The sequence below is a fragment of the Salmo trutta genome, chromosome 32 (assembly GCF_901001165.1).
Source record: "Salmo trutta chromosome 32, fSalTru1.1, whole genome shotgun sequence".
Classification (NCBI taxonomy): Eukaryota; Metazoa; Chordata; class Actinopteri; order Salmoniformes; family Salmonidae; genus Salmo; species Salmo trutta.
Window position 1 is genome coordinate 16,158,453 of NC_042988.1, and position 27,347 is coordinate 16,185,799.

At 42.4% G+C, this 27,347-nt stretch overlaps 3 protein-coding genes across 5 annotated transcripts; all 3 read right to left on the reverse strand.

The window, feature by feature from the left end:
* Window positions 1-4: 4 nt before the first annotated feature.
* On the reverse strand, window positions 5-2,651 carry LOC115171240 (hemicentin-1). 2 transcript variants are annotated; one of them, XM_029727862.1, is made up of 5 exons: window positions 2,438-2,651; window positions 1,615-1,881; window positions 1,109-1,441; window positions 737-988; window positions 5-460 (listed from the first exon to the last, which is right to left on the reverse strand). In XM_029727862.1, the coding sequence occupies exons 1-4, from the start codon at window positions 2,487-2,489 to the stop codon at window positions 738-740; spliced, it is 903 nt and encodes a 300-aa protein (XP_029583722.1). In that variant the 5' UTR covers window positions 2,490-2,651; the 3' UTR covers window positions 5-460; window position 737. The 2 variants fall into 2 exon arrangements, with proteins under 2 accessions (XP_029583722.1, XP_029583721.1); XM_029727861.1 differs by having other exon boundaries at window positions 5-988.
* A 1,021-nt stretch (window positions 2,652-3,672) lies between these two features.
* Window positions 3,673-7,722, reverse strand: LOC115170673 (intercellular adhesion molecule 1-like). Its single transcript, XM_029726919.1, is given in 6 exon segments — window positions 3,673-5,607; window positions 6,183-6,418; window positions 6,622-6,945; window positions 7,041-7,258; window positions 7,260-7,311; window positions 7,716-7,722. Coding segments are annotated over 5 exon segments (795 nt in total). The 3' UTR covers window positions 3,673-5,607; window positions 6,183-6,224.
* Window positions 7,723-13,281: 5,559 nt separating this feature from the next.
* LOC115171241 (vascular cell adhesion protein 1) lies at window positions 13,282-24,832 on the reverse strand. 2 transcript variants are annotated; one of them, XM_029727864.1, is made up of 8 exons: window positions 24,289-24,832; window positions 23,489-23,761; window positions 23,072-23,398; window positions 21,414-21,677; window positions 19,541-19,789; window positions 18,859-19,182; window positions 18,361-18,603; window positions 13,282-13,436 (listed from the first exon to the last, which is right to left on the reverse strand). In XM_029727864.1, exons 1-8 carry the CDS (start codon window positions 24,347-24,349, stop codon window positions 13,327-13,329), a joined length of 1,851 nt encoding a protein of 616 aa, XP_029583724.1. In that variant the 5' UTR covers window positions 24,350-24,832; the 3' UTR covers window positions 13,282-13,326. The 2 variants fall into 2 exon arrangements, with proteins under 2 accessions (XP_029583724.1, XP_029583723.1); XM_029727863.1 differs by lacking the exon at window positions 13,282-13,436 and adding an exon at window positions 14,614-17,566 and having other exon boundaries at window positions 24,289-24,831.
* Window positions 24,833-27,347: the final 2,515 nt, after the last annotated feature.

Sequence of the window (27,347 nt, forward strand, 5' to 3'; positions counted from 1 at the left end):
CATGTGGGTGGGGAATAAGATTTTTATAATAAAAAAAGAAATATAAAGATTACTTAGTAGTTTTAATAATAATAGCCTAACATCATTGATAATAATAAAACCAACTGGCCATATAAATATACATTTGTCATTTTATTAGTGTTTTTATGCATGTAAAAAAAGAGAGAACATAAACAACAATGTAGATTTCCAAAATAAAGTTAATGGATAGCTTATTAATGGATATAATTATTCACACTACCTCGCGTTCTAGGGTTCTCCACACTGAAAGTGAACTGTATACCCTACATATATATTTAAACACATCAAAGTATACGTTATGTTGCAATAACAACAAGAATCAATCATAACACAATAATATGCTACTATAAACTATTACATGACCAAAGTATTTAAAAATGTAAGGCGATTCCTTTTTTTCTGTGCGACGGTCTGGCTGACAATGATGACATTCTCACACCTGTAACAAAACCGTGCAATTGATATTAAAGACAGACAATATCTTCCCTCTGCTAATCCCCCAAACTTGGACTTTTGTTTTGTAAAGCCAACACTCCACTGTGGGAAAAGTCACATACCTCCGATGTGGCCCTTTGTGCCTTCAAGAGACTCCTCACATTACATACCATAGAAAAATCAAATAAGAACAATGGCTTCTATAACAAGTGTAGGGAATGCTAGTTCTATCCTCTAAATGTGTGCATTTAACAATGCCCCCTTCACTGTGTCCTCCTACCTTAAGACTTAGTCTTGATGATGAACTGCTTACTCTTCTTGCCAATCTTATTAGAGGAAATGCAGGTGTAGGTCCCTGGAAGCAAGGAGGAAGAGGTAAAAACAGGTTGGTCCTCCATCTTCTCTTTGGGATCTGAAGACTGCCAGCTGTACACAGGACTGGGGCTTCCTGTAGCCGTGCAGTTTAATGTGATTTCATCCCCCACACCGATGTCCAGGGTCTCAGCCTCAGGACTGAGGAAGGATGGGGGGTCTGAGAAAATAAGTATAAGGGAAAAGGATGGATATTGCATATAAACGAATACACAAACACAATTGTATTTCATTGTTTCTCATGAAACTATTAATGGTTGGGTTGAGTGGATAGACTCACAGTGTACAGAGACGTTGAGAGGCTCTGATGTCACTGAAGGAGGCGGTTGTGGTCCCTCTGGTCCCAAGTCCAGCTGAGCCACACACTTGTACTGGGCTCCGTTATCAGCTTTGGTTGGGGTGATCAGGAGGATGGAGGATACTTGGACAGGGGAGGCAGGGGTCAAATCAGAGAAAGAGTGGTTGTAAACTTCAGTCTGCCCTCTGTACCACCTCAGGGTGAGGTATTGAACAGGGGCAATGTTCTGGACATCACAGAGCAGCTGGTACTCTTTCCCCTCCAACATGGGATTAGTGTGGTTCGCTGAGCTGATAGTGACACTGTCTGGAGTCTCTGTGAAAGATCAGCTGGTTAGTGTGTCAAGCAAAACACGTACATTTAGTAGTAGTAGTCACAAATAGAATGCATTATTATTAAGTATGGCCTGATGCATGTACTACAGCCATGCTCTGCCTTAAATTGTGCTAAGATAAAAAGCCAGCTTTATTTAGGCCAGGTTGACTCACTGTAAAGAATGAGGTTGAGTTTCTCTTCACACTGTCTGGGTGCAGTGAAGAAGACTCCATAGCAGATAGGCTCCTCGATCCAGTCGATCAGACTGTCCACCTTCCATTGGACAGCACGATCCTGTTGGGTGTGTGCTGCCCCGATGGCTGACTCCCAGCCTAGGACACGCACCGGGCGAGAGGCCTCACAGCTGACAGACACAGGCTCCCCAAACCCCACCACCACCCTGGAGGGTTTCAGCTCCAGAGAGCATCCTTCACCTGACACTGAGAAGTGGACAATATCATCATCACTATCATCGTCGTTACATTGTCTTCATCCGCATCATCATTTTCGCAATCTTTTTCATTATCATCATGATCATCACATAATCTAATTAGAAAGTTCTATTATTGCTGGCATATCGGCAACATTCATATTTGTTAAATAAAATCACATTTACAGATACAAAGAAAATGTTGCTTGCAGTGATTTGATTGTGTGACTTTAGCAGGTGTTTATGATCTGTTTGTATCACTGTGGATATAAGATTGGGTGGGATGCAGGTTCCACTTTGCCATCATCTCTGGGTTGCAAGTTTAATTTCAGTGGACAAAGCACAGGTAAATAATTCACACACTCATATATGCAATATTATATAAGAGTATTTCGCCAAAGAGATTTAAAACCATTTATGACTAATTCTATTGCCAAACACGTCTTCAAACTACAAACTCGTCGATACAATGGGGGCCTCTACTGCAGATGTCCCATAACCCTCGACTCCACAGAGAAAAAGCAAATCTTATGAATAATAAAATGTTGACTCTTGCAACATCTTACCGGTGCAGAACATGCAAAAGGTCAGGATCCATTTTAGAAAGTAGTTTTCCATCTTTTTGCAGACTTTTCTGAGGTTCACTATGGTCTGAGTTGAAAGGCGAGTGGAATTCCGACTTGGTCCTGCTTGGCAACTCCAAAGTGAACTGTGATTACTAACAAAAGCCCTCCCTCACCAAACGAGGGCTCTCATACCGTAGTCTGTGTCTGACTGCAGGGCCCCGAGGGGGAGAAGAGGGGGCTAAGGAAGTTTGACAGGCATCAAGGCCAGACCTCCTCAATGGTATCTCATTAGGCCTACATCCCACAGGGGAAATTCTTCCTTTAATCATTTGTTTGTGGTTTAGTTAGAATCTGTATTTTCATGTTCAATGGGAGTTAATATATCAGACCCATTATATATTTCAGCCCAAAATGTATTCCTACTCCTAGAATCGCAGGCTAGATCTTTTGTAGTTCTGTTTGCTGTCATGTATTCTTACAGCAGCACAACCCCAAGCTATTCAGATGACATCTGTTTTCTGTTTTTAGAAAATACCCATACAGAGTTCTATGACTTCAGAAGGGTGCTACGGTTACAATTTTCAGTTCTTTAATCTGAAATTAAACCCCAATGACCTGTGTTAACTTGCCTCAAACTAAACTGTTCCCGTGTGACTGTGGATTTATATACATAGGTGGTTTGAGAAAACTCACATTGCAGTTCTAATCTCTTTTCTGCAGGCATGTTTGATTCCCATACGCACACTGCTTGGAGAGCCCATGCTTTGTCAAGACTCAGCAGGTTGGATTGTTGGACTTGAGTTGTCCGGCATGTAGTGTGTAGGCCTCACTCTGTGATCAGAATGTACCACCACTGCACAACAGCACCGGCCATGACCAGGCTGCCAGAAACATTGCTCAGTAATTGGATGCTTATTGGGTGTATTTATAGAAGGCTCAGCTGCCAATCCTCAGTCTCTACAGTATGTCGACTCTGTTTTGTGTTTCTACCCCGTGCCTTTGTTTGTTGTGGAAGTACACTACTGTACACTTGTTTCTGAAAATGATCATGTGTGTATAATATAAAATGTTTTTGCTCAAGGACTAAATGTGCTGGCAAATTGCCCTTCTAAGTCTACACTGCAGCCAGGTTGTTATAGCAACAGTCAGGCTGCACACACAAAGTGTTTCTTGGCAAGGCAGAAGTCCCCTTCACCAGGATGAACCTGAGTGACACAAAAAGGACACACACTCAATTCTGAAAAAGGAAGTATTTATATGAGCCACCGTAGGCAGGATAACAGATGGACTTTCATGCTTCTCTTTAAATTGACCTTAGTTTGCACTGATTAGTATGGAGGTGTCAGTGTTACAGTGATGTATGAGAGAAAGGTTCCCAATGGCATACAAAAGATGCTTGTTTTAAAATTGTTATAAAAAATAAACCCAAATCTCTGATTGTGATTCAACAAAAAAAGACAACTATTGAAGGACTGTGCCACTGCACTCTTATCAAAACAGAAAGAAGTGGCAAGTAACAAAATCATCTCGGGGAATTGTTTCTACTAAACACACAGTTTAGCAACTTGTTAAAGGGCCATGTGAGCCACCTATGGTGAGATATGACTGTGTAGCCTATTAAAATACATGAGATCGATAAAACACATTAGTGGCCTTTCTCTCCTCACAGCCCTGAGACTGTGTCCATGGGGTTCATGTCGGTATGCATGTCCGCTTCCCTATGGTCCACAGATATAGGTTGAGAAAGTGAAAGACAAACGATTAAAGCTATCATCAAACATACTGACAATACTGAGAATCAAGGGTGCTGTGAAGGTAAAAGAGAGAGTGTTAAGTCGCGTCAATTCGAATCTGGTATCGGAACAAAATAGTCAGCACATAGTAACTTCCGATTTCTTTGTACTTTAATTAATGCAAACACTTGAAGGGTAAATAGGTGGTTCGTATATACGGGCTCCCTGTAACACCTCGCAGGGCAAAACAGAGAACTGAGTTACACATCCTTTGCTTTTCATTAAATACTCTGACAGAGATAGTTCCCGCTCACTGCTGGCCTGTCAGAGGGAGGATGAGCGTGGTTTAAACTTACTCATCCTATCGTTGGCGTGCAGGTTGGTCCCAACCCCGAGACGCCTCCTGTTGCCGGGCGTAGTTATTATCTTTGGCAGTCGATTTATCTTGTGACTGCACAATGCCCAGTTCTCTAAAACCCCGACACCCCTCCGCATATACATTTCACCCATATCCTGCCGTTATCATTTAACAAGCTCTTCCACATCCCTGATTTACATCATCTGCATTCTTTCCATATGACTCACCATCCCATGAGCCCCTTCCTCTCACACAGCAGTATGCTCTTATCATATAGAGTATAAACTTAATATTGTAGCATAGCATCTTTGTTATATTATATAGGTTATGCAAACAAATAGTTGGTCAAACCCTAACAAGAGATAAAATGGAAGAGTGTGGGCAGAGAACAAAATTAGCAATAGTGAAGAGAAGCTGCCTGTGGTTCTTGGAATAGTAAACTTAAATCGGTTAAAAGGCTCTGGTAGCACCAATTTAGAGCAAAAAAAAAAGCATTAGACAGGAAGTGATGCATTGCATGGCTCATTTCTCATTGTACAGTCACATAAGATCACTTGTTGCTGTCATCAGACTACAGCGATCAGGCTAGCCTGTTTCCCCAGCCGCTTTACATCCGTGACAGAGACACAATGGCTGTGAGAAGAGAGACTACATTCAGGCATGCTTGATGATAAAATAAATAATAAAACAGGACACACATGCCTGTGAATGAATGCTTTGTAGTGTCGCGCCACATGTTCACACAGACACAGCCCAAGACACATTCAAAACAACACCACATACAAATGGCACAAAGCTATTGGTTGGAGTAGGCTAACAGAAAGCTCTCTTTGGATTTATAAGGCATGCAGGATTGAAGCGTTCCATCATAATAATTGAATAAACAACCTTTCTTATTCATACAGTGTCTGTTGAGGAAGTCCTGCTGGTCACACTGGCGATAGAAATTCTCTTCCTCTGGTCTGGTCAGATGATGGAGTTGGGACCTGCTCTCTGTTTGACAACGCCATAGACAATCACGAACACAAAGGTCAGGCCCAGAACCGATCCTATGATAGCCCAGAACGTTGTTCTGCCCCCTGTGGGAAGAGGGTGTGGTTAATGAGGGTTTGATCAGCTGACCGTCCCAAGCTCCTCAGCCCCAGCAACAGCAGAGTTTATTTGTTTGTGATGCACCACACAGACAGACACTAGAGCAAAGAAAGCCAGCACGACCACTACTATCCCTGCAGTGGTTCCACGACTGCCTGGAGAAACTGGAGCAATTTGGCAATATTAAACATTTAAATATACTGTCAAAGGAGATATTTCCCAGAGAAGTCTATATGGGAAATATTAAGAAAGTAACACATGTTCATGGTACGGGAAAAATGGGTCCCACTTTACATGAAGTGTCCTGAAAAACATATTTCCATGGTAGTTAGTTTCATATGTACAGTGTAGTAACAATGTAATAATTGCAAAGTAACAAAGGACTTGAGGTCACCTGATGATGCACCCTTACCAATGGACAGTCTCATTCAGGTAAAAGGTAACATGAATGCCACTAGTGGGTGAAGGGGGATCGAGAGGGGAAGAGGGAGGGGTAGTAGGAGAGAATAGAAGCATTTGTGAGAAAGATAAGACTAGGTACTAATTAGAAAAATGATCCTACCTATAGGTTTGGGATTCAGAGTGAAAGTCCTGCTGATCTTGCCTATCTGACTGGAGGCAGTGCAGGTGTAGGTTCCTGGGAGCTTGGGGGGGGGGTGAAAAGAGCTTCTTGGACATGTGAAGACTGCCAGCTGTACAGAGGGGTGGGCTTTCCAGTAGCTGTGCAGTTTAAGGTGATTTCCTCACCCACTCTGATGTCCAGGGTCTCAGCTTCAGGTCTGGAAAAGGTTGGGGGGTCTGAAGAATGAGGAGAAATAAGAATCAATCAACATGGACTGTTCCCACAAGATTCAGTGTCTGGGGAGGGTGAAATTATGAGATGAATGAGAACAGATTACTGGAAGAATCTGTTAAATATCATAGTAGGGTATCAGATCAAACTAAATGATCAGCTGTACACATGAATTGAATGATTGAAAATAAGACTAGAGGGAACTCACAGTGTACAGTAATGCTGAGAGGTTCTGATGTCACTGTATGCTGTGGTCCCTCTGGTCCCAGGTCCAGTTCTGCTCTACATCTATACTGAGCTCCATCATCATGTCTACTGGGGCTGATCATCAGAGTATCAGACACATCCACTGGTGTCTTACTGACGTTACTGTAAGTTACATTATCTAAGGGTTCATTCCCTTTGTACCACTTCACAACCAGGTTCCGTAGACGAGCGATGTTCTGTATGTCACACTGCAGCTGGTACTCTGTCCCCTCCACCATGGAACCAGAGTGTCTCAGAACAGAGATGGAGACGCTGTCTGGAGTCTCTGTGGAGGATGTCAACAATGTTAAAAACCCTCAATGCTGATATACAGTTAAATAGAAACATACCTTTCACATTCACAAGGAGGAAAATACTCACTGTAGAGAATGACTGGAAGTACTTCTGAGGGCTGTTCGCAGTCAATGAGAGCGATGTAGCATGTAGGTTCTATTGTCCAATCAATAAGGTTATCCACAGTCCAGGTGACAACGTTGACTTCTTGTTCAAAACCTGTACCTCCGAATGTGGCCTCCCAGCCCATCCCCTCATGGTCTGTGGATGATGTGCTGCAGTTGACTGAGACTGAGTCTCCATTAAACCACCACTCTGGGAGGTTTGAGCACAAGAGAGGAGGCATGTGTTGGCCTACCTACCGGTCAGAGCACATGACATGTGAACAACATGGCAATGATTACATAAAACCATAAAATAACACTGACATAACAATACAATGTCTGTCAAAAAATATATATTTGCTTGTATTTTTGCAGGTTTGTATTACAATCTCTCTGCTGGGCAAGACAACTGGTTTGACTATGCAAAACTGAACTTTTGAAGTGGCCATACATTTCACTATCAGAGGGTCAGAGAAAGTTGCCTATTGCTACTGCTAGTTGTTAAAAAAACAAAGTTCACTCAGTCAAGTCTGGAACAAGGGAGTAAATGAATGAAACTTGTTTTAATATTAATAGTGCTCTAAGGCAGAGGTTCCCAAACTTTTGCATTCAGTCCCCCCTTCCAGCATTGGGGAACATCCCGCGCCACCCTGCGCACGAGCCATGTCTATTTCTATGGGCAAAAGCACTTTTCATGACAAAAACTGTTCACACCCCTCTTGTTGGCGAAGAGAAAATCTTGCAGGTTTAAAGTTTTTTTTCTGCAATTCTACACATTTTTTCATGAGGTGCAGAGAAAATGTAGCATTTTTATTCTATATATTTTGACATGTCTAATGTGTATTTATGTGATATTTAAGTGGCTCAAAGATTACAACAAAATCTATGGGGCAAGAAAACGACCCCAAAAAACGTTAGCTGACGTGTCCCGACTTTATAAATAAATAATATAAAAAACTCAGGCTTTCAATTTATTAATGTGGTTGAGAGTTGTAACAGTAGAATGCACAAGGTGCAATTTTTACATTTGGTTGTGTATGGGAAGTTTTCCTCTTGTTATGTCATTCACTGACAGACAGAGAGTTATTTCTAACATGTCATTAATGTACAGTTGATCAACTAGCCCATGTTAGCTAGGTAGGAATGTTAGGCTAACCAGCTATCTAAATCTTGCAGTTATTATGGTCAGAATGTGCGCCCATGGGGGCCTCATGGGCGCACTGACTGACTCACTCAGGTATCATTGACACTCATTGACTCACTCAGGTATCATATGAACACATTTAAGACATGGCAAAATGTGTTTAATTGCAGTAAATTTGCTTTAAAAATGCAAAAATGTTCTCTCCGCCGATAGCAAAATAGGTAGAATTTCGGGCAAATTAGCTTACATTTTTTTTATTTTACTAGGCAGGTCAGTTAAGAACAAATTCTTATTTTCAGTAACAGCCTAGGAACAACTGCCTTGTTCAGGGGCAGAATGACAGATTTGTACCTTGTCAGCTCAGGGATTTGAACTTGCAATCTTTCGATTGCTAGTCCAACACTCCAACTACTAGGCTACCCTGCCGCCCCAAATGTTCTTTCCGCCATTAATGGGAGCTTGAACAATTTGGGGTCATATGGGTCACGACTCGCGAGGTGGGGGTTTGTTACTACGCCGATAAAGACAATATCCAGAATTTTACCGCCTAGGAAATTTGTGTGACTGGACCTTCTCAAATAGTAGTTGAGTACACTTGGGCTAGTTGATCTTGACATTTCTTACAAGTTATAAATAGCTCTCTAAGGTATGCAATGACTGACATGACAAGAGGAACTGATGATACACTATCCAATTTCGAAATTGCACCTTGTACATTCTACTATTACAACTTTCAAGAGTAAGATGAAAGCTGGACTGAGCTGGACTGCCGAACCCTAGGGGGATGCGCCCCACAGTTTGGGAACCACTGCTCTAACATGCTGACCAGACCGGACACGTTGTGTGCGCGAGCATCGCAAAATAAATGTAGAAATCCATGTTACTCAATTATAGCACCCACACTGCTCGCACACACCAACTAGTGTCTGCAGATGCCAAGGGCTAAAATAGAACTCCTTTCTATTTCTGACGCAGATCGCGCTGCAAGTCACGCCTCTCCCATCTCCTCATTGGTTTATAGAAACAGGTACCAAAGTGCCATCTCCTCATTGGTTATACCCACCTGGGTGATTGAAAGACAAACTGTTTTGCCGGTTGTCGTGGTAATACTATGAAAGTGTAGATGGATCACCATATAAATTCAAAGATGAAAAAGCCTGGAAGGAGGAGAGATGACTAGAAACGATTCGGTTGGCTGTTTTATGTGTGGATTAATTGTCGGAGTAGAGGACCTTGTGCATTAAAATAACTCAATGTTTATATCCCAGGACAAATTAGCTAGCAACAGCAAGCTAGCTAAATAGGACAAATTAGCTAGCAAGTGCAAGCTAACTAGCTAAATTGCCATACATGTTTAATGCTTTTCGACCTGTCCCCAAATTAATGTCATTGGTTCAGAGTTTGTTTTGATATTTTAACCTGCGTGTCGTGATCGGTGTAGGGGGACAAAATAAATGTATGCACGATAGCGCACGCGCGCAGCCGGTTTGGGTTCCGTGTCAGGGACCAAATTCGAGAGAGAAAAACACTTGCTTTTCTTCCAAATGAATCTACCACACCCACCAATAGAGCTCTTTCTTGATCAGAGACATATTGATTCAGTGGGAGAGATTGGACTTAGACTTCAAATAGTCAAACACAAGTTTACTATGACTTCCAGAAAGTTAATCATCACCCTTGAAAATACAATTGAATAGTAATTGAGTTGTTTAAACATAATGGGAAATTCACAAGGTAACGAGAACAGCAAACGTCTGTAGTTTAACAAAAAAAAGTTGTAACATCGATCTGTAGACCCTACCTGTTAACACCAACACACCGAGAGTCAGAAATTCTAAAAGTCCTTTCACCATATTTATTTTATCCAGCAAATATATCCCAATGTTGACCGTCACCTTGAAAACGTATAACTACGGTAATCAAAACTAAATTATCGAAACTAATTTATATATTTTTAAGAAAAATGTCATGGCGGCCGCGGTGCAAACAAGAAGTAGCTCTAAAACCCGCAACCAATAAGCTACATTTTCACCCACGACATCGTTTTCAATGTAGCCTAATAGTAAGAAAATCACATGCATGGCAACACTGAATCATCGCTCTCATGTTTGCAAGCTAGATAGTGCTACGTATCAACAGGGGCTGGAAACTATAGTGAGCTTCGATTGGTCAATAGCAACGGGATCTCGTGTAAACGAGGAAAATGAACCTTTCCCAAAGCTAATGAATATACAGACTTAAATTATTTTTTGTCCCGCCCTGTTCACGAAACCTCGCCCAATGGTCACTCCACCCACTTGGCTTCCTTCTTTGAAAATGAATGGACTTCCGTTTCATCCCGGATGACGGAGATCCCAAAGCGCGCGTCGCAAAATAACTGTTGTGCAAAATCAGAATGATGACCAGCTGTTTTAAAATCCTGTAGATTCCTCATATGAGCAACGTACAAGAAAAATAAAGTTCTGCAAATCACACAACAAATCTTATGAGATAAATTGTTTGAAATGACAACTTAGTGTGTGGGTCTTTTCTATAATTCATTAGGCCTAAGTGTAGCCGATGTGAAATGGCTAGCTAGTTAGCGATGGTGCGCGCTAATAGCGTTTCAATCGGTGACGTCACTCGCTCTGAGACCTTGAAGTAGTTGTTCGCCTTGCTAAACAAGGGCCGCGGCTTTTGTGGCGCGATGGGTAACGATGCTTCAAGGGTGGCTGTTGTCGATGTGTGCAGAGCCCAGGTAGGGTGGTTCGAGCCCAGGTAGGGGTGAGGAGAGGGACGGAAGCTATACAGATACCATTGACGCTGTTGACCCGGATCACTGGTTGCTGCAGAAAAAGTTCTTCATATTTAACCTCTACGGGCCACGGTGGCAGTATTGAGAATTTTGAAAAAAATACGTGCCCATTTTTAACTGCCTCCTACACCAACTCAGAAGCTAGGATATGCATATTATTAACACATTCGGATAGAAAACACTCTGAATTTTCTAAAACAGTTTGAATGGTGTCTGTAAGTATAACAAAACTCATATTGCAGGCAAAAACCTGAGAAAAATAGATTTTAAAAAAAATGAGAATTTTGTGGCTGTACTATTTAGTGTCATTGTTTATTAGATACCATAGTGAGAAAGGATTCAGTTCGCAACTCCTACGGCTTCCACTAGATGTCAGCGATCTTTATAAAGTTGTTTGAAGCTTCCATGAATAACAGGGAGCAAATTAGAATGCATTGAAGTTGACGTCCGTGGGATGTCGTCACTTCCATTATGGCCTGCACCTGCGCAATCATGAGACACTAGACATTTTTAAAAAACGTTTTTCTAGACACAGGTGAAGTCGGGTTGAAACATTACTGATGTTTCACGTTAAAAATGGCTCTAAAGATTGATGCTAAACAACGTTTGACATGTTTGAACAAACATAAATAGATTATTTTTGTAACTTTTTTAACTTTTTGCCGTGACTTCACACACCCCCCGCGCTACTTTTTAGTAGCCACCGAAGCGCTAACAACATGGAACAACTTGGAGTTATTTGGACATCAATTATGAACTTTGTCAAAAGAAACCACATTTGTTGTGGACCTGGAATTCCTGGAACTGCCAATGGATGAAGATAATCAAAGGTAATGGATTATTGACAATAGTATTATTGATATTACATGGTTACAAGATGATGCTAAGCTAATTAGGCTAGCTTATTGTTCTTAGCACAGCACCTGGTTTATTGCAACTTGTGATTTCCCAGTAAAGTTATTTTGAAATCTGGCAAGACAGTATCATTTACGAAATGTTAAACTATAATTATTTGAATGACAATATTATAATTTACCAATGTTTTCGAATAGTAATTTTGAAAATTGTAACGTTGTTCACCGGAAGCATTTCAGAGAAGAAAAAAATCAGAATTTCACTGCTACTGTAAAATGCAGTTTTTGGATATAAATATGAACTTGATGGAACAAAAAATGCATGTATTGTATAACATAATGTCCTAGGAGTGTCATCTGATGGAGATTGTCAAAGGTTGGTGCATAATTTTAGCTGGTTTCTGCTTTTGGTGACGCCTGACCTTGAATTGAAAATGGATGTTTGTACTTTTGTGGCTATGTACTGTCCTAACATAATCTAACTTTATGCTTTTGCCGTAAAGCCTCTTTGAAAATCGAACAATGTGGTTAGATTAAGGAGATGTTTATCTTTTAAATGGTGTAAAATAGTTGATTGTTTGAGAAATTGAAATTATTAGATTTTTGATGTTTTGAATTTCCAGCCTTGCTAGCAATCCCGTCTCAGGGTTCATTGCTAACCCGTGGCCTCAACAGGGTTTTCCAGCTATACATTTGGGTGAGTTTTTTTTCTTCTCCTTAGTAGCCTCGTTTCAATGCCAAAAATAAAATTAAACCATCCAGTGTTCAGCGAAATAGCAACACAATGAGCCCAGGTTGGGGCGAAGAGAGGGATGGAACCTACACTGGTACACGGGCCTCGCACAGCTCCTGGTATATGTCCGTTACGTTTATGGGGGGTGAATTATGGAAGACATCCTCTTCTGGAAACCAGGACAACAGGAGAGGATATTTTTAAAGTACTGGACAGCTTTGTGACATCAAATGGACTTTGGTGGTCAAGATGTGTTGGTATCTGTACTGATGTCGCAAAGGCCATGACAGGGCGACATAGGGAAGTGGTAACGCGCCTGCAAGCAGTTGCTCCCGATGCCACTTGGGTACATTGCAGCATCCACGAGAGGCTCTTGCTGCCAAGGGAATGACTGACAGCTTGAAATACGTTTTGGACACTACAGTGAAAATGGTTAACTTTGTTAAAGCAAGGCCCCTGAACTCTCGTATGTTCTGCACTATGCAATGATATGGGCAGCGACCATGTAACGGTTTTACAACAGAAGTGCGCTGGTTATCAAGGCGCAATGTATTGACACTTTTTTTTATTTAGAGGAGCTTAAAGTTCTTTACTGACCATAATTTTCACTTGTCTGTATCATGACACAAGGCGAGACCCAGATGCAGACACTGGAGGCAGATGGTTGGAGTCTTACATTGTTTATTAATCCAAAAAGGAGTAGGCAAGAGAATGGTTGTGGACAGGCAAAAGGTCAAAACCAGATTAGAGTCCAGGAGGTACAGAGTGGCAGAAAGGCTCGTGGTCAAGGCAGGCAGAATGGTCAGGCAGGCGGGTACAGAGTCCAGAACAGGCAAGGGTCAAAATCAGGAGGACTAGAAAAAGGAGAATAGCAAAGGCATGAGTACGGGAAAAAACACTGGTTGACTTGAAAACATACAAGACGAACTGGCACAGAGAGGCAGGAAACACAGGGATAAATACAGTGGGGAAAACAAGCGACACCTGGAGGGGGTGGAGACAATCACAAGGACAGGTGAAACAGATCAGGGCGTGACAGTCTGACCGCTTGCATGATGATGAGTTTCTCACACGGCTGGCCTATCTGGGTGATGTTTTTACTCGCCTGAACAATCTGAATCTAGGATTACATGGACTCTCAATGTGCGGGACAAAATTGAAGCTATGATTAAGAAGTTGGAGCTCTTCTCTGTCTGCATTAACAAGGTCAACACACAGGTCTTTCCATTAGTGTATTGTTTTTTTTGTGTGCAAATTAACTCAAGCTTACGGACAATGTCAAATGTGATATAGCGAAGCACCTGAGTGAGTTGGGTGCACAATTATGCAGGTACTTTTAAGACTGAGACTCTCACCAATACAACCCAAAATTGCAGAGTTATGTGCATCCTTTCAAGCACACCCTTCTCATTAACCTGTTGAGAGTTATTCAAGATTTTCAATTAACAAATAAGGTTTTATATGTAAGATGGTTAAATAAAGAGCAAAATTATTGATTATAATTATATTATTATTATTTGTGCCCTCGTCCTATAAGAGCTCTTTGTCACTTCCCATGAGCCGGGTTGTGACAAACTCACACTCATTCTTATGTTTAATAAATGTATTGTATAGTGTGTGTGGCAGACATACAATGATGGCAAAAAACAAAATTTGAGAGTGCGCTGACCCTGGTGCTAGAGGGGGTACGCAGCTGGAGGTTGAATGTTTGAAGGGGTACGGGACTATAAAAAGTTTGGGAACCACTGACTCAGAGCATCATAAATTGATCTCCAGGGGGTGCACACAATTCACAAAAGAAATACTGTAGTGTGGGGTATTCTCTAGGCCTATTGGGGCTATAAAAAGCCATAGGGCCTAATTTACATTTTGTGGCCACAAATGTAACAGTTAAAAATATTTTCAAATATACAGTTTACTTTCTGATAAGGAAATTCTGACATTTGTCTTAAATAAACATTTTTCTTTTAGAAATATTAAACACATTTTGCTCAATTATTTTTTTCAGTCATTTTCACAATACAACAATAATTATCATCATAAAAAACACAATATTTTAATGATTACTCAAAGCAATATTATACAAAAGATTAATACAAATTAATTTCTTAACACAGGAGTATTGACATGAGAGGATTGTGAAACAAAAGATCTCCACAGAAGTTTGTGTAGACTACATACTGTGGTGAAAAGGGGTCAAGGGAGTTACTCTCTCTCCTAACAACCAGAGGACCAATATTGATAGAAAATTACACTGACCATCCCTTTGTACATTATTAATTGTTCTCTTCTTCCCTATAAGCCCCCCCCCTTTGCAATCTATTCTCCATATACTCCATGGGCCCTTAAATGTAGAGGCACTAATTTTTACAGACTTTATTAAATATACAGTTCTATATTTTATATTACATACACAAAAGGCTTTGAGTTTACATGAAGTAGCCTAAAACGTATGCATTTACATTGTAGTTATATACACTCTCTTGGCAGTTTATTAGGTACACCCATCTAGTTCCGAGTCAGACCCACTCTGCCTCCAGAACAGCCTGAATTATTCGGGACATGGATTCTACAAGTCAAAAAACGTTCCACAGGGATGTTGGTCCATGCTGACGCGATGGCATCACGCAGTTGCTGCAGTTTGGATGGTGATACACCACCGTCACCAGCCTGTACTGTTGACACCAGGCAGGATGGGTCGTGGGCGCCCGTTTCTGAGATACTGGAGCTGGTGTGCCATGCTCAAAGTCGTTTAGGTCACTTGTTTTGCCCATTCTAACGTTCAATCGAACATTAATTGTATGCTTTGATGCCTGTCTGCCTGATTTATATAGCAAGCCACGGCCAGGTGACTAACTGTCTGTAGGAGTGATCCATTTTCGTGAATGGGGTGGTGTACCTAATAAACTGTCCCCTGAGTGTATATGGGCACCTTGTAATTACAAAGTGTTACATACTTCTAACTATATAACAAACCGGTATAACAGCTGTAAGTACTATGTAACAATGCAACTACCATGTAATTACAAATGTTTTAGGCCACAGCGTGAAGTGGGACCTAAAAAGTAGTGACATTACTCTTGAGCTCCAGGCTTTCTCTTGACTCCTGCATGTGATAATAATGACTTGATTCAATCTGCTTACAGGAAGATGCAACCACACACCAACTGCCCCTTCCACACATTCAGAACTCACATGCAGTCAGGCATTACAGTGATGCAGTTAAAACACTGAACACTCCAGATGCAGTGCTGGGTGAGTAGGAGCAGTGTAGAGTAGTAACAGAGTAGCTCTGACCCTCAAATGAGACATGAGCTCCCCTAAATGAGCTCACCGCTGGTTTAACCTGGTTCAGGTTCTTTCAATCGCATTCATTCTCCACCTGTCTGACTCTCTAATGTCTGTTTTGAGCTTTGCAACATTGTTTCAACTGGGCCCTCACTGGGCCCTCACATGTATTTCAGCCCCTTTTCAGGTGTCCAGACTTTTTTTTAATGTAAATTTGTCAGCAAGACGCATTAATTAATTCAGACTACAAGAGTGTAGGCTTCCTTACAATCACTGAATGTCATTACACTTTTTGGTGTTTTGTAACAGATGTCTCTTTCCCTTCATGAAATGGCGGGTGCACTGTTTGGAAGCTGGAATTTTTTTGTGGACAAAAGTGCACAGGTAGCTTAATAATTTTTGAAGTGATTTGTTTGAGAATCAGATGAAAGCATCATGACTGTTTGTGTTCATACCACATTAAAAGGTAATACATGTTTACTGTTAAAATATATCTTTACTATTGGGCCACCCGCCAATTTTCTTTTTTTAGGAAGTCCTGTAAAAAAATAAAGTCCCCCTCAATGTTACGGAATAATTCACACTCTGGGGAAATAATACTTTTCACATGTAGGCTATATTAATTGGTTTCAGTGATCATTGTGCTCACAACCTAAATAAGTTGTGTGCATATACTGTAGCACAGGAGGTTGGTAGCACCTTAATTGGGGAGGACGGGCTCGTGGTAATGGCTGGAGTGGAATGGTATTAAATACATCAAACATGGTTTCCACGTTCCAGCCATTATTATGAGCCGTCCTCCCCTCAGCAGCCTCCACTGTACTGCAGGTTACACTCCAAGCTTCTTGTCACGAGCAAGACATCACATCCAGGCAAAGGGAACATTCTCACAATTTCAATCATGTGCTGCTCTTCAAGCCATTGCATAATGTGACAGCAATTACCTTGTCATCAGACCAAACTAAAAAAAGACATTCAAAATGACATAACAATTCCCTTGTTGGTGCTTATGCAATACAAACCAGTTTTTCCAAAACCAGTCATATAAAAAATACATTTCAATTAAGCCAATTGAAAGAGGGATTTCACCTTGTCCATTTGCTGCTACTCCCTCTTGTCCTTCAGAGAAAACATCAGCTACACTTTGAATGTGTAGAATAGATCATATAGCTCACATTAAAAACAGGTTATTCTACCTCATCAGGTTCTTCAGTAGAAGGGGAAATAGAGGGACTGATCTGTACTTAAAATCTTAGTGTTAAAGAGGAAAGGGAGTGCATATGAAGCATAGGGAGGTTGGAGGAGTCAGGAGACACTCCCAACTATCACAATCCAGACCTGCGTCTGCCAGCTGAATGAGTTGTGACCAGCCCCTCAACCACCTAAACCATATGGTCTCTCACTTAGTCTCTCAGCGGGGAAAGAGGGCTCTTCATTCAGAATGGCCCATCCCAATAAAGCTCGTTCTCCTAAAAGTTGATGTTTGGCTGAGACAGTTTAGTCATCGGGAGCGGAGTGTCCCGGCCGCCGTTCTGCGCCACGTTGCCGTTGGGCGTGCTGCTGAGCTTGGCCTTCTTCAGGCTGTAGCGGCCCATCTTGGTGTTCTTGTAGTAGATGGAGTAGATGAAGACGAAGATGACCGAGATGATCACGACCATGAAGGCCACGAAGCCCGCTATGAGGGGCAGGTAGTCCTCTGTGACCAGAGAGACATAACAAACACCCATTAATCCATCACACTCTGTTAACGTTCTGGCGCCACCTCAGACTGAACCATATTCACCATCAAATAGAGAAGCATCAATACACTGATTTATCCTACTTCCTCCAACAGGAAAGAATAATCATGTATTACTTAACATAATATTACATGATCCCACCAATCAGAGTAGATCTACAACATACCGTAAGAGTGGGGACATTTCTCAAATTTACCCTTGAAATAGTCTTCTACAAGGCAACAGTCAGTACTGAGCTAAACTGCCAAATATTCAACAACTTTACCCAACACTCTTCAATGAATGATAGATGATGCTCAGTTCTACCTAGCCTCACCAGGTGCCCTTCCCAAGGAGTTTGTTTCATGCCTGATTTTATATGTGCACAACAAAATACTTTCCCCTCATCATCTCCTCATGTTTTGCAGCTTTGGTTCAAACTCCCTCACACAACAGAGATGTACTACATGTATCTGACTACAGAATGTGGCAGGAGGAGAGCAGTTCAGAAACCAGTAACTAAGAGGTATTGGATTGGTCAACGGGTAAAGGACATATGAGGAAAACTGCATAGTTAAAAGTTATTAATACAATTTGTTCAGAGAACATTAATCAGTCAACCAAAGAATAACAGACACAGAGAGAGAAAGGAGACCAGAGAGATGGGAGGAGGAAGCAGACCAGCAAGAAGAAAATGTTCTACAAGACGTTCATAAACAGTAAATAATGGGTTACTAAAGGGTTTAATACAGTTTAATAAAGGTTCCATTACCATTTAAAACCACCTCTACCACAATGAAGCTCGTCGCCACATCGTTGGTGGCGGTGCAGTTGTAGAGCCCTGCCTCAAAGACAGTCAGGTTGCCTCCCGCCTCACTGACATGCTTCGCTGGGTCAAAGACCCACTGTATCCTGGGCTGTGGGTAACCCTCAGCCTCACACACTAACTCCTCAGGATAGCCCCTGAACACAGGTATCCTCACTGGCAGTCGAGATGCATTGATGCGTGGCTTATCTTTGAGAGGGAGGGAGTATAAAGGCAGGTGGTGAAAATATGAAAACACATTTATTGAATGAATTACTGCAGTGAAGGAAACAAACACAATTGTAAGTTTGATTATTTTCTTCTAACATTAAAAGACATCTATCTATAGTGAGACTTCACCGTAGAACATTACGCTCTTACGGAATGTGCATAGAGCTAATATATTATCACACGTTACACAACGTTAGCATGCTTAGTATATATGAACAGTTCTCAGCAACTCACAGTGTACAGTAATGTTGAGAGGTTCTGATGTCACTGTATGCTGTGGTCCCTCTGGTCCCAGGTCCAGTTCTGCTCTACATCTATACTGAGCTCCATCATCATGTCTACTGGGGCTGATCATCAGAGTATCAGACACATCCACTGGTGTCTTACTGACGTTACTGTAAGTTACATTATCTAAGGGTTCATTCCCTTTGTACCACTTCACAACCAGGTTCTGTAGAGGAGCGATGTTCTGTATGTCACACTGCAGCTGGTACTCTGTCCCCTCCACCATGGGACCAGAGTGTCTCAGAACAGAGATGGCGACGCTGTCTGGAGTCTCTGTGGAAGACAATTTTCAGACTTATTAGTGTTTCAAGACAAAAACCAACCTTTAAAAACAACTAGAAGTTAATACGAAACAGTAAAAAAGAGACAGTAAATATGTGTAAGAGCATATGGTGAACAATAATGGTGTAACGGTTCACCAAACCCCCTCGGTACCCATTGCGTACGCATTGGGGTCACAGATTGGTTTTATTTCGGTACAACAGGAACATGAAATGCCATTCACAATGTTCATATAATACAATATACAGTATAATATATTATACCAGCCAGATATAGAGGATACCCCTTACAGATAGAGACATTATTCTTCTGACAGAGAATGAATGAAGAAGACAGCATCTTCACTTACTGTATACTGTGATGTGCAGAGGCTTACTGCATCTTCCAATCCCCTGAAAGGTTGCCTTACAACCAGGCCTTATGTCCCAGTCTAGGAGTTCCAAAACACTCCAGGTAGTGTTATTGACAACTTCTGAACCTGTGGTCCAGTAGATCTCTTCAACACTGGTTGTGTTGCTGCATGACACTGAGATTGGAGATCCATATTTCACCACCACACTCTCAGGGATCAGCTTGATAGGACATACCGGCTCTGCTCCTACAGAGTTAGGAGAAAAGATAGATAATGAATTACATAATGTAAATACCTGGTAATATCCAACAATAAATCACATCCTATTTCAATGAGCAGCAGCAAAAAAGGAAATGCACACTTTTGTGACATGCAGCTGAAAGCCGCCAGTGACTCAGTTGACCAAAACACAGGAAAATGAGCCAGGAAGGATACCCTTCCTTCACAAAAACTGACATTTTTTGCATCCCATTCTTTAGTGGACCTTTTATGTCACTGTCCCTTCCCCTAATAAGCTCCATCAATAATGTAACCCACTTCACAACTAAATAACATACTTCACATGAAGCACATCTCTACGTAACTTCAACCAGTTAAACAATTATTTATTCAATGAACTGGGGTTTTGTGTGTGTGTGTGTGTGTGTGTGTGTGTTTGCCCACGCATTTCCGTGGTTCTTTAACACTATTGCTGGATTAAGGAATATGACTAAAATACCTTGGAATACTATTTCTATACATGATGTTGACTCAGAGCCAGGTTATGGTAAATAAGCCTATCTCTACCTTTGCAGTCTCTTTCATCTCAACAATGTGCGTCTACTATCGTGGTATTTTTTTCTCATCATATTTTAGAATAAACAAAATAAAGTTGTCAGGCAATTTGTATGACGACGAGCACGTTAACATGTTCTACAGTGGACACCACCGATCACTTCCCGTTCAGTGCGCTACAAACACTTACTTGATTCTGATCCATTCAACAGCGACAACAGTTCCAAAGTCAATGCGATTGAAATAAGCCGATTTAGGTACAAATCCTTCATTGCCTGAGCTTGTCAGAGGCTTCGTAAGCCGCCTGGATGTCTAGCGGCCCGTTATTTAGCTGCCTCTCAATATATCTATTCGAGTACTTGTCTCTAGTTCATTGGAAGTTGCAGCCGCGCGGCGCCGAATTGTTGACTTATTTAACGAAAGTGCAGCCAGCACAGCACATTCACTCTATCCCTCAACTCCACTCCCTCTTAAAAATAATAGAAAACAACCCTCCTCCACAAGCACCAGGCCGTTTCTAAATGTGTTATTCAATTATGGAACGAGAAACCACATCAATAGCTTAGATAGGCTATACATAACGACATTTCAGAAAGCAGAGATTCATTTGGGAAAACAAAGCTGTAGGCATACTGGTTTTTTTTTCTCCAGTAAAATACTGTTTGAGCTCAGTTTTATTCCTGGTATTAAAGGGACAGTCCAGTAATATTTATTTCAATGTATGTTCCTCATCATATTTGCTGTCACGAAATTGTGATACTATCATATTATAATAGACTATCATATCCAAATGTGTCACTGAACAATGACATAATGTCCAGTAGGCATTAGCAAAGACAAACAAATGCAACTGTGAATACAGCACATAGACGTAGACTATAGAACCATTTTATACATTTTTATTTCACCCCCTTAAGAACCATAGAGAAAGACATGGTAGATCTGAGCCAAGAGTGTCATTAGCCGACATTACCAATGTCCTGGACGCTTTGATGACAGAGGCTGATAAGGTGAGTGTCCCCCTTACTATGTAAAGCGCTTTAAGCATCCGGACAGGCAAAATACAATAATTCATTATAATTGGTGAAGGTCTTACCTCTGACAGAGACCCTGGCTATTTTAAAGACCTTTCCCAGGGTATTACTGGCGTGGCATGTGTAGGACCCAATGTTCTCCCCTGTGGCCTGCTCGATGGTCAGTAGGGACCCCCCATCATCGTTCTTCAATTTCACGTTGGGAGCCCGGTGATAAGTCCAGGAGTACTCTGGCCGGGGGTTCCCATTGGAGGAGCAATTCAGCCCAGTAGGGGAACCAACATCAACTTCTGTGTCCTTCAGCTCCAGAATGTTCTGTGGTGGGACTGGAGGCACGAGAGTCACATGAGCATAATAATACCAAAATGCAACAGACGCTGATATAGAATATACAAATATGGACAGAAGACCTGGGTTCAAAGAGTATTTTACATTTTCATTAAAATACTTTGCATATTTGCTTGGGCCTGTCTGGATTGCTACATGGGTGGGGTTTGGACTTTTGGGACTATTGCATTGATTCCATTGCACAGATAAGCTCAATCAAGCACAGCTAAATCAATTCAAAGATGTTAAATACTATTTGTATTGTACCAAATGACCTCAGGTACAGGATAACCCTCAACGCAGCTCAGGTTATGGGTTGTGTACTCAGCTATGCTGTAATATCTTGGGCATTCAATAAGTATAGTAACAGTAGAAGGGGAAACTGACAGAGACCTTTCAGGAGGCTGTTAAATTAACAGTACAATGAAGCCAAATGGAAAGGTAGGAGAGACAAAAACACATGCAAATTGCTGTTGTGATCGTTTGGAATTTTGGATTTGTTGGAACACACTAATAGTCCATACCTGGCTACCCAAAATGCTACAACACGCCCACAGACGTTAGTTTCTCCTCCACAATAATTCTTGATCTGACTACCTCCCTGATAATTTGAGGAACGCAAACAAATTGTAACTATTCTGATTGGTCCCAGAAACAAATGGGTTGGGCCAGAGCCAGAACAACATGTGGGTAAAGCATTGTTTTGAAAATTGTTCATTGGCTTTGATACTCTGATTGGTTAGAGCTGATCCAATCGCTGATTACTTTGTTTGTAGAACACCCCTCATTTTGACGTCACTACAAACGACTTCAACAATGGCAGTTTTAGATTGAAGTTTGTAGCGAACATAGAGCAGTGGAAGAATTCAGTTTGAGTTGTCAGGCAATATGTCGCAGACAAAAATAATGTCTGCCTTCCCCTTTAAGATGAGCCACCACAAGCTGTCATCCAGGCAAAACTACAGTTCCCCTCAGTCAGCACTCCGCACATCCTGCCGCTAGTTGCAATGGGTGCAGCAACCAAGGACTTCACAGCTGTTTTGGCTGATGACAGTTTTGCCATTGATACAGACTACAGGCACTGCAGACTGACGTTAACATCAAACAAAAGGGTCAATGACATCACTTTAGGATCGTTTGAAGAATGTGAAATGAAATAGTCCCTGTAAAAGGTCCTTTTAGTGCAGGGCTGTTCAATTCCGGTCCTGGAGGCCCAAAACACTTCCATTTTTTGTTTCTACCTGGTTGCACTCACCTGTAAATTGTCCCAGGTCTGAATTAGTCCCTTGTTAGAAGGAGAGGATGAAAACCAGAAGTACTTCGGCACTCCAGGACCAACATTGAACAGCCCCGCAGTGCCACCAACCCCCAAAAAGAAAACAAAAAGACTTACAGTAAACAGCAAAAGGAAGAGTCTGTGAGACAGGTAGTGGTACCACTGGTCCCTCTGGCCTCAGGTCCAGCTCTGCCTCACATCTGTACTTTACTTCATCCTCAAATCTCCTGGGGGTAATGTTATGGATGGAGGACACATTCATTGGGTTCTTCGTGGAGTCAGGAAATGTTTCAGTTTTTACAGTTTCATTCCCTTTGTACCACCTCACAACCAGCTTCCGTAAAGGAGCGACGTTCTTTATGTCACACCGCAGCTGGTACTCTGTCCCCTCCACCATCGGACCAGAGTGGGTCTGAGGAGAGATGGAGACGCTGTCTGCAGTCTCTAGAGACAAAATGGTTACATATAGTGAGAAGAAAATAATTGTTTTCACTGACAAAACTCACTACAAGACGCAAAAGAAAAACAACTTACTGTATAGAATGACAGGGAACGTTTTCGAACACGGCTCTCCTTTTTTTGGTGTGAGGAAGCATGCAGGTCGTATTGTCCAGTCTGTCAAATTCTCCACATTCCAGATGACAAAGTTGACCTTTTCTAAACCTGTATCTCCTAATGTGGCCTCCCAGCCCATCCCCTCATGGTCTGTGGATGATGTGCTGCAGTTGACTGAGACTGAGTCTCCATATCTCACCACCACTCTGGGAGGGTTGAGCTCAATAGGACAGGCGGCATGTGTAGGCCCACCTACAGGTCAGACCACATGACAGAGACCATAATCAGCTAATTTGCATTCTCAAGCAGACATACTGTTTCTTTAAACATAAACGATCCCAAGTCTAGGCCTAGAATGCAGAATGGTAAACTAACAAGAGGTTAAAATTAGTTGCCTTTTTCAGAAGGCAGTTTCTAATCAGTAATTGAAATATAGGAAAAAAAGTTTAAAACGCAGTATATTGGACAAGACATACCGTTAAGACAGAAAATTAACATTTTGTGTCATATGTCACATCATCTTCACTGCGAGCATACAGATTTTATTCGCTACTACATTGCCCTCTCCTGGTTATTCCAAAACGTGTTATTGGTTTTTAGTTTATCTCTCTGGCCACTATGAAATAAGATCCAGTTATTGTGGATTTTAACGCGAACCAAGGCGGCTATTGTTCCTATCCCTCTTAACTGGAATGTCAAATATTTTAGCGTTATCTGTGTTCCTATTCTGCTTGAAATTCTTAAATCTTTCAATAACGGTATAACAAAACTAACTTTACCTGCCATCCAGAGAAGTAACGGAAACCCAAGAAAAATCCGACTAAATATTATTTCACACATTTTATATTAAACTAATGTTTCATTCCCAGAAAGACGTAGAAAAATGTAGGTATTCCTTGTGGTCAGTGTCTGATGCCCAAGTGTCCAGTCCCCACAGGCACACAGCCCAACTCTTCAACAGGCGCAGCGGTCAGTTGTCTCACATTATATTTTGACTCTGTATTGAATTACAAGAACAGGACCGGAAAATCGTGAGAAGTCGCGTGCTCTTTACTGGAAAACCCCTTCGAACGATTTCAACCATCAAGCGCAAGAAACCGAACAATGTAAATTTAGGGAATTTCCATGGAACAGGACCCGGCACCTCGTTTTGGACTGTTTCATTCTGGAACCCATTTGCAAGGATGCGGTAGCTCTCTTGTATCATACATAATTCCCATCGTGATGTAAAAATGATAGTAAAAGCAATCAGAGTTCATTCAAGTTGTCTGCTCTGTATTTATCCTGCGGTCTAAAAAAGCGCAACATTGTAGCGCCGACAGATCAACGCGTGGCCATTGTTGTGGTCAGAAAAATAATTGCGCCTGTATCTCTAGAATGACATTCACTTTCTGTGATCTGTCTCCCTCTCTCTGCTCTGATAGACATGAGCCTGCAACTGTTATCTCTTCAGCGTTGCTCTTCATAATTTCTTTCACCGCTGAGACATTGAAATACATTTGCCAAAATTATAGAATTACTGTTGTCTGTTCAGAAAGAAATGAAACAATTTAGAAAACTACACAAGTAATAGGCATATAATTTCGCCAAAGAGGATCAATAGTTTCTTCTTTAATATAGCCTAGTTGTGGTTTGTGTGTAGCCCAATCACAAGGCATGTCTATAGTCAGGGAACTAAAAAGATTTATGAAATATGACAAGTTAGAGATTTAAATAGCAATATTCATTTTTTTCTGAAAGGCTATATGTCTAAGCATCTGAGGTCACCAGCTCACAGATTGACACCCACTCACCAGCATTAGACAATGTGATGCAGTTTGTGTTCTTCCATTTCAGACAACATTAACAATTCCATCAAATTTACATAATAACTCATTTGTCTTTTCATTTTGTTGTGTATATTATTTATTTCAGGGGAACAGTCGCTCAATTGATTGCATCTATTTCATTTCAGAATATTTCTATTCATATTTATATTATAATTTTTCATAGTGTTGAAATTAGCACACTAGGGCGGAATCTCTGTGCATTCTAGAATTAACTGTTATTTCCAGTTTTTCTCTGCACTTTCCTGTCTATTTATGAGACTGGTGGAGAGTACTAAATATCTTGATCATGTGATGTGTGCTCTGGTCGAGTGGATGCAGAACTGAGTGGTGAAGTGGTGATGATATAATAAGTCATCAGATGAGGGGGAGGTAGTGGGCGGTGGAATGGCTCCGTCCACAAATAACATCTCTGTTGACTTAGACTGATATTTAGTTAGAATAGAGATGTTGAGAACACAGAAATGCCTCACTATCTTATACACTATACAGGCTTTATAGCAACCCACAGGTGGGCAAGTGCAGGTGGGAAGAAACTCAAGAGCTCCATCCAATCAAAAGGTGTATCTGCTACTCGTCTGTAAGGCGTGGGTGTTTGCTGACGAGGAATCAATTGCAGGAAGCAACGATGCAGGGTATTGACTTTAATAGGCACAAAGGCTGAAATGACAAGCCAACCCAAACAGCGCTCAGAGCGCACTACAAAACAAAGTGCCCCAAACACAAGGGACAAAACTCAGCTTGCGCAAAACACACGCACACGCTAGTAGGCCGGTGACGACGACCGCCGAGCGCCACCTGAGCAGGAGGGGGGGCCACCTTCGGTAGGAGTTGTGACAGTACCCCCCCCCCGACGTGCGGCTCCCGCAGCGCGCCGACACCGGCCTAGAGGGCGACCCGGAGGGCGAGGCGCAGGGCGCTCCGGGTGGAGGCGAAGGAAATCCCTCAACAGGGACGGGTCCAAGACGTCCTCCACCGGTACCCAGCACCTCTCCTCCGGGCCGTACCCCTCCCAGTCCACGAGGTACTGCAGGCCCCTCACCTGGCGTCTCCAGTCCAGAATGGCCCTTATGCTGTACGCCGGGGAGCCCTCGATGTCCAGAGAGGGGCGGAGGGACCTCCGGCACCTCACCTTCCTGCAGGGGACCAGCTAACCACCGGCCTGAGGAGAGACACATGAAACGAGGGGTTAATACGGTAATAGGAAGGGAGTTGTAACCTATAACACACCTCGTTTATCCTCCCCAGGACTTTGAAGGGCCCCACACACTGCGGCCCCAGCTTCCGGCGGGGCAAGCGGAGGGGCAGGTTCCGGGTCGAGAGCCAGACCCTGTCCCCCGGTACGAACACGGGGGCCTCACTGCGGTGGCGGTCAGCACTCCTCTTCTGCCGTCCACTGGCTTGCTTCAGAGATTCCTGGACGGCTCTCCAGGTCTCCTTGGAGTGCTGTACCCAGTCCTCCACCGCAGAAGCCTCGGTCTGGCTCTGGTGCCATGGTGCCAGGACCGGCTGGTAACCCAACACACACTGAAAAGGTGACAGGTTAGTGGAGGAGTGACGAAGTGAGTTCTGGGCCAACTCAGCCCATGGAATGTACCTCGCCCACTCCTCTGGCCGGTCCTGGCAATACGACCGCAGAAACCTGCCCACCTCCTGGTTCACCCTCTCCGCCTGCCCATTACTCTCGGGGTGATAACCGGAGGTCAAGCTAACCGAGACCCCCAGACGCTCCATAAACGCCTTCCATACCCTGGACGTGAACTGGGGACATCGATCAGAGACAATGTCCTCCGGCACCCCGTAGTGCCGGAGGACGTGGGTAAATAGGGCCTCCGCAGTCTGCAGAGCCATAGGGAGACCAGGCAACGGGAGGAGACGGCAGGACTTTGAAAACCGATCCACAACGACCAGAACCGTAGTGTTCCCCTGAGACGGAGGGAGATTGGTCAGGAAGTCCACTGACAGGTGAGACCATGGCCGTTGTGGAACGGGGAGGGGCTGTAACTTCCCTC

Bases quoted from the DNA above. Each gene is read 5' to 3' on its own strand.
- LOC115171241 (XM_029727863.1), bottom strand. From the start codon at position 24,349: ATGTGTGAAATAATATTTAGTCGGATTTTTCTTGGGTTTCCGTTACTT. The intron at 21,678-23,071 runs GTAAGTCTTTTT...TCGTGCCTCCAG, and splicing joins TCTTCCTTTTGCTGTTTACT to TCCCACCACAGAACATTCTG. The intron at 18,604-18,858 runs GTGAGTTGCTGA...TCCCTCTCAAAG, and splicing joins TCTCAACATTACTGTACACT to ATAAGCCACGCATCAATGCA.
- LOC115171240 (XM_029727862.1), bottom strand. From the start codon at position 2,489: ATGGAAAACTACTTTCTAAAATGGATCCTGACCTTTTGCATGTTCTGC. The intron at 1,882-2,437 runs GTAAGATGTTGC...TCCACTTCTCAG, and splicing joins CTTTTGCATGTTCTGCACCG to TGTCAGGTGAAGGATGCTCT. The intron at 1,442-1,614 runs GTGAGTCAACCT...GATCTTTCACAG, and splicing joins ACTCAACCTCATTCTTTACA to AGACTCCAGACAGTGTCACT.